General features: G+C 38.5%; 1 protein-coding gene across 2 annotated transcripts in view; it reads right to left on the reverse strand.

Annotated features, from left to right (window-relative positions):
- The window catches only part of LOC126473955 (heparanase-like), a 256399-nt gene that overhangs the window by 31055 nt on the left and 211653 nt on the right, over positions 1–13691 (reverse strand). For both annotated transcript variants that reach the window (XM_050101324.1, XM_050101325.1), the window contains exon 7: positions 9086–9324. In XM_050101324.1, coding sequence (XP_049957281.1) covers positions 9086–9324 — 239 coding nt within the window. The remainder of the gene's footprint in view (positions 1–9085; positions 9325–13691) is intronic.

Below are 13691 nucleotides of genomic sequence, written 5' to 3' on the forward strand. Positions count from 1 at the left end.
AAATCAGTTCAGTTTGCTATCTGAAATAGTTGGGAAAGGGCTTTATCCAGATGTTGAATGTAGGTTGAAGCAGAGTACTAGTTAAGTGGTTGGGATCAAATCAGAATAAGAAAAGAAGAATTCTGCTTCTAGGTAGCAGTCATGGAAGGGGTGTAGGCCAGCAGCTTTGGGAGAAATTAGGTGCAGGATACCATGTCACAAGTTTTGTGAAACCAAGTGCTAGCCTTAGCCAAGTGACAGAAAACTTAGGTCAGTCATGCAGGGACTTTGAGAAGGAAGATCAGGTAATTATTGAGGGGGAAGTGGGAAACAGCCTGGCTATGAATCCAAGATGTAATATAAGGAGTGACCTGGATAAAATAGGAGCAGAAACTGGTCACACAAATGTGGAGTTTGTGGAGGTCTCTCAGCACCATGTTTGGCCCTGGGAAAACACTGCTGTAAGACGTTTTAATGCTAAGCTGAAATGCATGCTTCAGACACTGCCAAAATCTCACGTAAGTGTTACTCCAGTTGATGATGTTGGTAGGTGGGGATACACTACACATGGCCTACACCTAAATAGGAAGGGGAAAGATAAGTTAGCTTCTCTTTGAGCATATACTGTAAGGGAGGGCACAGTCACACAAGGGATTAACCCTGTGGTTCATGGGACCAGGCAGACAATGATCAATAAAATAAAATAAAATAAGCTTCATATAGAGGAATTAGGGATAAAGTTAAGGGCAGTATCAAATTACTTCATCAGAATATCAGGGGAATAAACAATAAAGTAGAGGAGCTGTTAGTGTGTTTAGATGATCTCAAAAATAAGAATGAGATTGATACACTTTGTCTGAACACCACGTAACTATGGGGAGGGAAAGGGTCAGTATAAAGCAGAGAAGTTAAAGCATCTTACACTTGCAGATCCAGCATGGATAAAGGAGGAGTTGCCGTTTACACAAAACAAGGGTATAAATACAAAACTACAGAAGTAAGCAAATTTTGTGTCAATTAGCAGTTTGAAGTTTGTTCATGTGAACTACAATTAGATAATGTAGTTTTGAAATTAGCAACAGCATACAGGTCCCGATTAGGAGGTTCTGAGCTATTCATGAAAAAGTTGACTCCCTATTATGCTGTCTGCCAGGAAACAAGAAGAAGTTATTGATCAGTGTTGATTTCAATGTAAACTTTCTATGCAATTCTGATACGAAAAGTGAACTAGAAGTGTTGTTAATGACATATAACTTAGTATCAGTCATCAATTTCCCTACATGTATAGTGCAAGACAGTAGCACTAATAGATAAAGTGTTGGTACAGCGAGAGGACATGCTTCCCTGTGATAAATGGATTATCAGAACTTGATGCACAATTGATTAACTTACAAAACCTAGCAGGGAGCACAGTTCAGAAACCATTAAGTAAAAGTGTGAGGTTGCTCAACCCTCAGAGAAAGTTTCAGAAATGTTAACTGGGGAGATGTAAATAATGAGCCAAATACTAATGATAAATGCAACATATTTCTTGATAAGTTTATATCCCTTTTTGAACACTGTTGCCCAAAAAATATTAAGAAATGTAACATCAAACAGTTTTCAAAGAAACCTTGGATTACTATAGGTATTAGTGTCTTCAGAAAGAAAAAGAAAACTGTATGAGACAGCAAGAATTAGTAAAGACCCAGATGTAATTTTACACTATAAAAATTATTGTAACATACTGAGAAAAGTTGTCAGAAAATCAAGAAATATGTAAGTTAGAGATGAAATTAACAGCTCAGGCAATAAAATCAACATGGAATATTGTTATAAGGGAGACAGGAAAATAACCACTGGGGTAGGTAGTATTACTGTTAGAGAGAATGAGACCATCTTAACACTTTGCCGTCCGCATGTCTCATACTAATTTATTTGCTTGGCGCCGGCAGCGATAAGTCGGATTACTTGGCTTGTCGCCAGCCACTTGTCACCTTTCCGTTGTGACAACCTACAAACACATTGACTTTTGCGCATTTTAATTTTCCAGAAATCCTCTACTTTGCTGTATCATTCCACAAACTCGAATTTTCTTTTCAGTTAACTTCTCTGCAAGTTCTACACTGTTATAATAATTATCCATGCAGAGGTGATCCCACTTTCCATGAGAAGGTGTCAATAGTTCCATCACTGTCCAGCGTTGAAATATATCTGGAATGAAGAAATGTATCCCATACTTGAATCACACAGCATTCGAATAAGTATGCCGTATTTCGTAATTTTCGATGGATTGTAAAGTTTAAAATTTAACCGTCCACACCATGGTATCATTCCTTCATAAACTGAGAAGTTTTGCTTAGATTAAATGTTTATTTAAACTTTTTGGAAAAATAATCAATTACAAATTGCACTTTGACAAGCTGGTCAGCATTATCCAGTTTACTGTTGCTGTCAGAAAAATGTAAAAATGATAACATTTGACTGAATCGGTTGCTGGACATTTTTCTGTGAAATATCAGTGTGTCTATCAACGGATTCATCGACCAGTAATCATTTATCCTTGCTTTTCTTACAGTTCCCCTAAGGATAGCAAGCCCAAATCATTTTCTAAGTTCAGGTCCCGTAACGTCAACAAATTTGGCATTTTTTAAATCCAGTTTACTTCTATTGCAATTTTGACTGTAGTAACTTTTGGTTTCATTGCTAATATATTCAAATAGATTGTTCCCAACATATAATTGTACAATATCTTTGATGCTCTGTGTATCTTTGGGAAATATGTTTGAACACGGGGATCTTTCAAATTTATTATTGGTCCTCAGTAAATCGAAGTCTGCCCACTGTGCACTGTCTTCTTCGCCTGATTCAGCCAAATCAGTTGACAACCGTAGCTTTCGCCGAATTCTTCTTGGACATATTTCACTATCTTCCTAAGATTCTGCTTCACTTTCATTTTTTTTTTCATATCCATTGTCTTCTTCCCAATCGGCCAAGTCGTCCGGAACGTCAGACAAAATGTCTGCGCATTCATCATAAATAATCCTATTGTCTCTTTCGTCCACCGTGATGAAAGGGCACAAGTACTTATAAAAACAAAACACTTGTTGACGTGTGTAACTTATTGTTACCTAAACAAAACACCAACAGAATGTAAAAGATACTAACGTGCTGTCGCCGGCCACTGCGCAATACTATGCTCATTACACCACTGTGGTGTCGTCGGTCACTGACCGCTGTTTCGCGCACGACACCACTGTAGTGTCACCGGACGGCATAGTGTTAACCAACAGTACACAAGTAGCTAATGTATTTAACAACCATTTTTTAAGTTAGGTGAAAAAATGATGAGAATAGTTCAAAAGAAAAGGCCAAGCAGTACATGGAAGTGTCAGTTTTGAGAAATCTTCATCAGGTTAATTTTCACCTGACAACCTCTTGTGAAATAAGGAAAAAATCTTTGAAAAATAAATGTTTTGTTGGAGTAGATGACATCTCAAACAATATACTAAAACAGTGTGGAGATTTATTTATTTTTATTATTTATCATATGGCATACACTTTTTATGCTTAGGTTAATTAGAGATTGACATCAAGCCATTTAATATAAACAATTGCCTCCTCTGTTACAGCGAGGAAATTGTTTAAGGTTTCCTTGTAGGCTCGAACTGGGCATTCTTCCACTATTTGTCAGGACTGTTTGTTTTTCAGCACCTCAGTCACAATTGGGTGTTGGTATCGTTCCCCATTTGTAGAGGGTGTCAGCCCATCTTCCGTGGAAAGAACGAATGCAATTTTGAGTTGTCCACATTTGCATGACTGGTAGAAGCCAGGAAGTTTCTCAGCTATCATGAAACTTTGGCATTTTGGTGGGCACTCTTCTTGCCAGTGTTGTTTCCACAGATTGCCAACATCAAAGTTGGAGTTTGTCATCTCTTTAGCACAGAGTAATGGTGGTCTTCTTGATTTAAGTCTTCTGCACTCCAAGTCAGCTATGTCGCTGTGTATGGGCAGCTGTGGATTATTAGTTATCTTGTTGAACTCACTGAGAAGAGCATTTTTTCTCCGCATTTCTGCGGGTGGTAGTATGTGGCTCAGGGTTGGCAGCCATACAGTGGGTGTAGATTTTATTGTACCACTGATAATGCGCATGGTGTCATTTAGTACCACATCAATCCTGCTTGTATGTGGGCTGTTAATCCACACAGGAGCGCAGTATTCTTCCACCGAGTAGACAAGCCCAACTGCTAATGTGTGGAGTGTGCTTGCTGTGGAGCCCCAAGTGGTGGCACACAGTTTATGGATGTTGTTGTTTCTTGTCCCCATTTTATCTGCAGTCTTTGTCAGGTGTTCCTTGTAAGAGAGCATCATGTCCAATGTGACTCCTAGGTATTTGGGATAGTAGTTGTGGCTAAGGCGTTTCCGATGACATTAAGCTCTGTTCTTGCTGAGTGGTTGCAAAGGTGGAAGCATGATACTTATGTCTTAGCCAGATTTGGCTGCAGTCTCCATTTGCAGAAATAGCCTCTCAGCAGCTTCAAATTGGAGGTGTCTTCGGTAGCCTCGAATGATTCATGTTGTGCAGCTATAGCCCAATCATCTGCATAGCCAAACTTCCTAGACTGTGTGTTTGGGTTGTCGGAAGTATAAAGATTGAAGAACAATGGAGCAAGGACTGAGCCTTGTGGTAGACTATAGTTGAGAATTTTGGTAGAGCTCATTTGTTCTCCAGTAATCACTTGTAAAGCTCTCCCGGCAAGCATGTTATCGATGAGTCTGATGATATTACTGCATGGGATTATGAGTTTGTACTGCAAGCCTTGTCTCCAGACAGTGTCATAAGCTGCACTCAGGTCTACAAATGCAAATGATGTTTTTTGCTTTTTCTGGTAGCCTGCCTCTATATGTGTTGTCAGAGAAAGTACTTGATCAGTGCAGCTTCTATTAGTCCGAAATCCTGATTGTTTGTCTGGAACTGATTCCAGTATTTTTAGGCTCAGTCTGTTATACAGGAGTCTCCTGAGCAGCTTGTATATGACACTGAGCAATGCGATTGACCTATAACTCTTCGGCTCATCGCTTGGTTTCCTTGGTTTAAGCAGTGCAGTGATCTTGTGAGTTCTTCGTTTTCTGTGGTGTGTTCCCTGTTGCCATTATATTTGAGTAAAACTCTGCAAACCATTTTTTGGCATATTCCCCACAATGAAGAAGAAATTTTGCATGTATTCCATCCAATCCAGGTGCCTTTTCCACCTTGACACTCTTCGGCACTTCTCTGACTTCATTAGGAGTAAATTTCGAAGAATACTGGTCCAAAAGTGTGCTGTTTTTCTTAAGTGCACTAAGCTCACCGTGTATTATTCTTGTATGTTCCTTGTCCTTTGGCACTCTAGGTGTTGCCTGTATGTGAGCTGAAATCCTATTTGCAGAAATATCTGTTGACTTATGATGTAGTTTGTTAGCTCCACCTAGTTTTCGGAGGAGAGACCTGGCCTGTCTAGCCTGTCTACTAGATGCCTTGAAATCAAGAGACTCAATGGTTTCAATCCATTTCTCTTGCCATGCATTGTCTAGGCTATCTGCAATCTCAGGGTCTCCACTCTCCAGGAATCTCTGATACTTATTTTCACACTCTTTGTCCCATCCTGGTACATATTGTTTATGGAACCCTCTTGGGACAGCAGGTTTCGCTGCACTTTTAACTGCACCTATGAGTCTGTCCTGAGTCCATCCCAAGCACTTATCCAATTTTTCCTCGTAGATATCCCACTTTGCCTTTCTGAAATTCCACCTTGTGACCTTGTGCGTTGTACAGTTGTTATTAGTGGGATATTGATTCCAATTTCAATCAAGGTGGGCAGCATTGGCTATGAGGGAAGCCTGTTAATACACGTCTTGTAGTTCTTAGTGGTGTATGGTTATTGCCAGCCATCAAAAAGCATATATCTGGATTATATTCCTTTCTCCAAGCTGATGACCTAAATGTTCCTTGGGCCTTTGGGTTGAAAACTAAGAACAGGTTGCTACTGTCTGTCCAGTTAGTAAGAGCCTCGCCATTTCCATCAGCTGTTCTACATTTCCGCAGAGAGTGGTGGCTATTAAAATCCCCCTCGTATATTGCTGTGTGTGGCAGGTATGGCAGGACATCTTGGGGCCAGGAAATGGTTGGTGGCTTGTACATATTGCTCAGATCTTCTGTCTTGACAACAACTCCATGTATGTCAACATGCACTGTTGCCAAGCACAAGTGGACATCTCCAATTGATGATCGCACATACGTAGCCACACAATAGGCACGATGATATATTGCGTCAACTAGGTTGCAGCCTGGAATCATACCTCTCTGTTTAAGTTAGTCTTCATCTTTAACATGAGTTTCCTGAACTGCAATGAGATAAATGTTGTCATCACATAAAATCTTGACAGTTTTCTTCCACGCTTAGTGATGAGGCAACATTCCATTTAATTTAAATAGAAAGGTGAACCATCATAATGTGAGAAAATGGGGTAAGCAACAACCACATGAAGTTGGACAACATGAGTGGGACTCTCTAAAATGTTAATTAATTGAAACCCTCAGATGCCAAGAGGTGTTGTTGATATACCTTGATGGGGACAGCTGAAAATGTGTGCCCCAACTGGGACTCGAACCCGGGATCTCCTGCTTACATGGTAGACACTCTATCCATCTGAGCCACCAAGGACACAGATGAATAGCGTGATTGCAGGGACTTATCCCTTGCATGCTTCAAGAGTTCGCTATTCATCTGTGTCCTTGGTGGCTCAGATGGATAGAGTGTCTACCATGTAAGCAGGAGATCCCGGGTTCGAGTCCCAGTTGGGGCACACATTTTCAGCTGTCCCCATCGGTGTGTATCAACAACACCTCTCAGCAGCTGAGGGTTTCAATTAATCATCATTTATCCTACATAACCTGCACGGTCATCAATGGTATCTGTTCTTTTGAGACCAGTTACTATCTTCATATATATCTCCAAAATGTAATGTGTTTTTTGCAGTTTCATGGGATAACGTGAATGGTCCATTTTTCTTTGGCAAGAATACTGTTACACATATCTTGATATGCATGCAAACTTTCTTTTCCCACAACTGGAGATTGATTCGAATAGCTTAATTTACCAACAGGATGGGGCACTACTGCACTGACATCTGGACGTGCAGGAATTTTTAAATCAAAGGACTACTGAAGATGGATTGGTCGCACTGGACCAAATGATTCAGCCTTACATTACTGCCCACCAAGGTCACCAGACCTGACTACATGTGATTATTTCTTGTGGAAGGTGCATGAAACACTCTTTTTATGTGCCTCCTTTACCAACAACAATGAATGAATTGAGACAGCGCATAACACCAGCTGTGGAAGCTGTAACTCAAGACATGCTCACTGCAGTTTGGGAACAATTTGAATACCACATTGACATATGCCGTGCATCTCAAGGGGTGCATACAGAAACACGTATGAAAAGGTGAGGAAAAACTTTCTTAGTTTCCCGCTCATCAAAAAACAAAATTCATTGTACATGTTTATTAGTTTCAGAAATATAGACATGTCAAATCGGTTGATTTTTTTTTTTTTTTTTTTTTTCCCGATACTCCCAGTAGTCCAGGGACATAATTGTGACTGGGGAGAAATTACATATGGTGTTCCCCGAGGTTCAATCTTAGGTCTGTTACTGTTCCTCATATATGTAAACAATCTTCTGTATAGTATACAATAAGCAGAATTAGTTCTTTTTGCAGATAACACTAGTATTGTAGTCGATACAAGAATATGTACAGAAACAGAAGAAATGGTAAACAAAGTTCTTAAAAGTATCACTGACTGGTTTCTGCAAATCGTCTCACTCCTCAATCTTAAAAAGAAACAACATACTTAGTTTGCACATATAACACATGGTGAGTAAATAATACACAGAGTGGAAACTTCAAAATTATTAAGGGTTCACATTGATGAGAATTTAAATTGGAAAAAAACACATTTTGGAACTCCTAAAACAACGTAGTTCAGCACCATTTGCAGCTGGAATCATGGCAAGTCTTGGGAAGTGACAAATGAGTAAGGTGACCTATTTTGCAAATTTTCATTCAATAATATCACATGGAATAATTTTCTGGGGTAATCCATCTTTAAGAAAGGTAGTCTTCATTGCACAAAAATGTGCTGTAAGACTAATATGTGGTTCTCACCCACAATCATCTTTTAGACATCCGTTTAAAGAGTTGGGCATTCTGACTACTGCTTCACAATATACTTATTTCCTCATGAAGTTTGTTGTAAATGATCCACTTCAGTTCAAAAGGAACAGTGAAGTACATAATTACAATACCAGAAGGAAAAACGGCATTCAGTACTCCACACTAAGGTTATCTTTAGTGCAAAAAGGGGTGCACAATGCTGCAACAAAAATTTTTGACCACTTCCCCAGTGATATAAAATGTCTGAAAGACAATGTAGTAAAATTTGATAACAACCTCAGAAAGTTTCTTCTTGACAACTCCTATTCTGCAGAATTTCTATTACTGTAATGTGTAAAAGGTGGTGGGTAGGAATTGTTAACTCACATCTGTATATCTTTTCCCTTTTTGGGAAAAAAAGGGGGAAGAGGGAGGGGATAGATAGCTAGATAGATAGATAGATAGAGAGAGAGAGAGAGAGAGAGAGAGAGATGTTCAGTATGTAACTGTATGTGTAAATTAATTTGTGATGTGACTGCAAAATGACTCATTCCACATCATTACAAACTCATCTAACATGTAGCCTGTAATAATTGTGAATTTGTCACACTAATACTCCATACTCTCCTTCAATTTTTGCTGCTGGCTACTCTGGTAGTTCCTGGATACTTGTTTGACATAATCTACATTTATCCTCCCTAAACTATTGCTTTTGACATCACGCGTAACTGGACCTCCAGAAATGCCTTACTAGGTCCAGTAAAATAAGTATTACTTGATGAACTGCTACTAAAGCACAATAATGAAAGACAGTTCTCCAATTATTATTACTGTAATGTAGAACAATGAAGAATATATCTTTTTTCAGTGTACAAATGACAGTCATTGCAAAATAAATATTAACTCTAGAACATAAATAAAACCATACCTGGACCGAAGACCATTGTCACTGCTAAGTATATATGCATTTGCAGGGCCTTCTAAGCCTTTGATATTTAACCATACAGGTTCGTTCCCAGTATTAAGCCCATATAATGTTACTGATCCTTCACCAGCATCAGGATTTGCACAGTGAGCATACATTCTGACTGAGTCAGAAGCTGTTTGTTTTACAGAAAATACCTTCTGTCCAACAAGTTTCTTGAACAACACAGACAGCCACCAGTCCTAAAAATTGAAAGAATCTGATTCTAAATATATTTCTGCACTTTTTAAAAAAGGAATATTTATTTACACATTTATTTCAATTCATTCAGTCATGCTGAAACTCTTTTCTTCTTTTACAGGTAAGTAATAATCATTATACCTAGTTTCCTTCTCACAGCATGTGTGCTTCATACAAATACATTCAAACCGTTGTGTCACAACAGTACAACTATGTTATGAATAGCAACTATTGGAATTAAAATAAGGACCTTTTCATTAGGCACATTTTGCTCAGCAGTTGCTGTGAGACAGAAAGGATTAAAAATTGGAAAATTATTTTTACCAACATTTTAAGAAGGTGAAGTAATATTGGTGAGTGTATGAAAGTTGAAGTTATGGCAAACATTTGAGAACAAAAGTGCTGAAAGTCAGGTTGATACATGAAAAATTAAAGTGATCTCACCTAATGTACCCATTTCTATGATTGGGTCATATGGCAGTGTAGTCATTAGTGCCCATCACATAGTCCTATATAGAGTACAAGTCCTGTGGCATATAGTGTGGGGCGGCTGGTGGAATAAATGGTTTTTATTTAAATGAAGAGTGTAATGTAGAAAAGATGCATTTCCCGGCCGATTAGCACCATATGTGGTACAGGGGGTGGAATTATTGTTATTTAAAATGTTTTGTTTTTCCCGGCCAATTAGCAACATATGTGGGGCGGCGGGTGCAATTATTGTTGTTAAATGTTCCTATTATTTATGCAGTCTTTTACCGTTCTCAACACTGGCTCTCTAACTACAATATTGGCAACCAGAAAGTGATTAGCAAAACGTGAAGCCTGTAATTAGAATTCCTAGTGCCCACTTCATCTGAGAAATACACTTATAGCTACAGCTTATAGCTCTGAGGAATTAGGAGAGTGTCTGGGATTCATAATCAAAAACGATTCTCTAAAAATGTTCACTATATTCTGAAAGTCACAGACCAAAAAGAATCCACACAATCCAACTAACAGAGCAGTTCAGAGTCTAATGCGCTGATGCAACTATAACTGTTCAAATTAAATGTTTAAGTGAATGGTCACCATAATTTGATGATAATGTTCATCAAACACCACACTAAATAATGGTAGAATGTCTGTCCCGCGACGGCACGTGAAAATACGACATACGCAAACTGAAGATGGATCATTAAAGTCATCCCAGAATTAACACTTCACTCAAAAATGATTTCACGGTTACGCGTATCCCGAGTAACTTATTACGGCATCTGAGGCTGTTTATAGCAATGATACCTACGCGACGCGACTCCCGACACAGGTGGTGCGCTAATCAGTGTCTGGAGAGAAATGGGGCCTTCTTCTCTCATGCAGCGTTCTTATATATAAAGCCACGGTGCGGACGGCTAAGAGAACGCCTCATCAATTCTGCTCTCCCGACTAGCCGCTGGGCTAGTAATGCACCACTTTAAGTTATCGAATAAATCATTGCTGATAGCCGATGAAGCTCTCAATTTATATGTGCATTCAGCACAGAGGTAAGTAATCATAATAAAAGTCTGATGTGGCTGAGTCAAATATTTTGGGCGAGAGAATTAATTTAATTACACTACACGCAGTAGACGAGCTCTGAACTTGCCCTTTGGAGATACGCTATCGCTATAGTTTTATAGTTATTCAATTGAAACTTCTCACATCTTTATGATTATAGCGGATCTCCCTTTTACTTAAATTTAAACATCCTAGCCTTATTCATTCGCCTACTTAATCTATCTTGCTTCCTTAATTTTTAAGACAAAAACCAGAAAATCATGAATTTCAACTAAAATTTTAATTTGTGAGATCCAGAATACTGTTTCTACTAAATTATTATGCAAAAGGAATCTAAATACAAATTTTTAAGTTTCTAGCTCTTTTCTGTTGCGCCAATGATTTTTACAGAAAAACGTCCAAATTTCGAAAATGGTTAAAGTTGTTGAACTGATATTCAACACCTATTGATTTAGTATTACTCCTGAGATGCTAGAAACGTTTCAGTTTATTTACTTGATTTTTAAAGTATTGCGCAACATTTATGACATCAGAGCTAGTTACAGCGGACTGGCTGGCACCAATGGAAAGACTGATGTGAATTTTATACGGCATGAGTAGGCTGCTTCCCTACAAGTGGCAGGATACAAAGTATGTTGTCTTCACTTTCTGTCAGGAGGAAAGTGTGCCAGCAGGCAATGAAATTATGTCAACTTTCACTAGTCAAATAAGTACTTTCATTAATATGCAGCATTCCATTTTATTGGACTTAAATACAATTGTATGAAGACAATTTTATTATTATGCTGACCAGGAAGAAATGTGTTCTCTTCAAATATCCCTCATGCAACTACGGTTTGTCAGAAAGTGACGGCCATCAACTGCTCTTCTGAAAAAATTCTACAGTAGATAAAGACACACATCCAGTGAGAAAGTAATAGAAGCAGTTAATGATTAAAAAAATATCTGTAAGCAAGAATGAACACTGTGCTTTGCATTTGCTTTGTCTTTATTAATTTCGCCTTCCTTCTGTGACTAGAATTCTCATGCAAGTTTTGGTTGATGACAGCTCACTTATCTGAAACTGGTTTTCATGACTGGTGGATATGCGTGTAGGCAGGGCTGGTTTGAGAACATTTCTCCACACAAGTGACTAATCATTCAACATCCTCCCCATCCTTGCTTTTCCCTTGTACACTTTGAAAATCCACATCAGTTTTTGCTGCTAATTGTTAAACACATTGTGCTAATTGTCAAACACATTGTATACAAATCTTGCACTTGGACACCTCTGGCACCCCCCTCCCCCACCACCTCCACCTCCACCTCCTCCTCCTCCTCCTCCTCCTCCTCCTCCTCCCCCCCCCCCCCCCCCCTCCACCTCTTCGCATCTCAAATGTGATATGTAGCGTATTGAAATCTCAGAGTTATGGCACATCTGGTGTCCTTCTGCTGGCTTGTGTTACTTGAGCCCTAAACCGACCCTATGTGTAGGTGTCAGTAGGCATTTAAATTCTTATAAGAATCATTGTGTATATGAATATTTAATTTTGAAGCTGATCTTTTAAATTGTTGCTAGTGGCCAAACATATTGCTGGGTAAAATTTACATTTTGTGGAAGAGAAGAAGGATGTTAATTTATCCATTGCTGTAAAAGAGTTAACACAATGACAGAAAAGTATATCAAATATCAGCGTTTGGAATTGCCAGTTTCTTCATTGTTAAAAATCGTAGTTAAGAAAAAATGAAGATGTAAAGAGTAAAAAATGACTGTACAAGCAAAGCATATGAAGTTATTCCATATAGGATCTTGGAGACAAAAGATCTAAAACATGGAAAAGAAGTCAAAGTAATCCGAACTGAAATTTTTGCACTGCAGCAGAGTTCATATACTAGTGAACATTCATAAGACACTAATTTTGCTTTATTACAAGTAGACAGAATGGCTAGCCACTATTTACATCTGGGAGGAAAATTCCAAGTAAAGGTGGGAAATAAACTTTCAGCTAGGGGAAAAAAAATCTGAACTTTTAGAGTTGACAATGTCTACCTCAGTGAAGAAAGAGAGATAGGTTTGGGCAAGGTTAGAAATGAGTGGCAGATTTGACTCTAGGATGAGAAGGACCTGTCTACTGACCTTTCTTCAGAACTGACTGACTGTGCTGGCCTCATCAAAACATTAAATATTTTTATGAAATCATTACAGCTCAACTTCATGCTATCTAAATGGGCTCCAGTCTGGGGTCTGAGCAACATGCTCCTCCTTTCCAGCCTTCTCTAACCTATCCCTCTTTCTTCCCATAGGAAACAGCTAACAGTTCCAAAGGCTAGGAATAGTTTCATTTATTTTTAAGTATTTCTACTGGCAGTGCTTGAAAGATCATCTAAAAATAAGTACTGGCCAGCTACTCTGTCACTTTGTAATTTAAGAGTGTTCTGAGTTGAATTATCCTTATGGTATAATTATGCTTTATAACATAAACCTTAAACAGTAAACAACCTTCAGAAGCTAAAAAGCACAAATCATGTTGTTCCATAACAGCTTAAGAACTAGATCAATAGCACAAGCACCACACATTACTGACATGTACGGGGGATGGAGAAAAATATGTAACACCAAAAACACAATACACTATCATGACTATGGTGTAAGAAAATGTTGCCATTTGATACAGCCTGCAGCCATCACAGAATGGATCAATACAGATCTTGTATGGTTTCAAGAGAATCTTATATTATTCTCCCTGCAAATTAGTGGCAAAACCAAGTAATAATGATTGAGATGATTATTGATCATACTCTTGTCTCTACAAAGAAGACCACAAAAGCTCAGTAATATTGAGATCTGGTGACTGTG

The sequence above is a fragment of the Schistocerca serialis genome, chromosome 4 (assembly GCF_023864345.2).
Source record: "Schistocerca serialis cubense isolate TAMUIC-IGC-003099 chromosome 4, iqSchSeri2.2, whole genome shotgun sequence".
Classification (NCBI taxonomy): Eukaryota; Metazoa; Arthropoda; class Insecta; order Orthoptera; family Acrididae; genus Schistocerca; species Schistocerca serialis.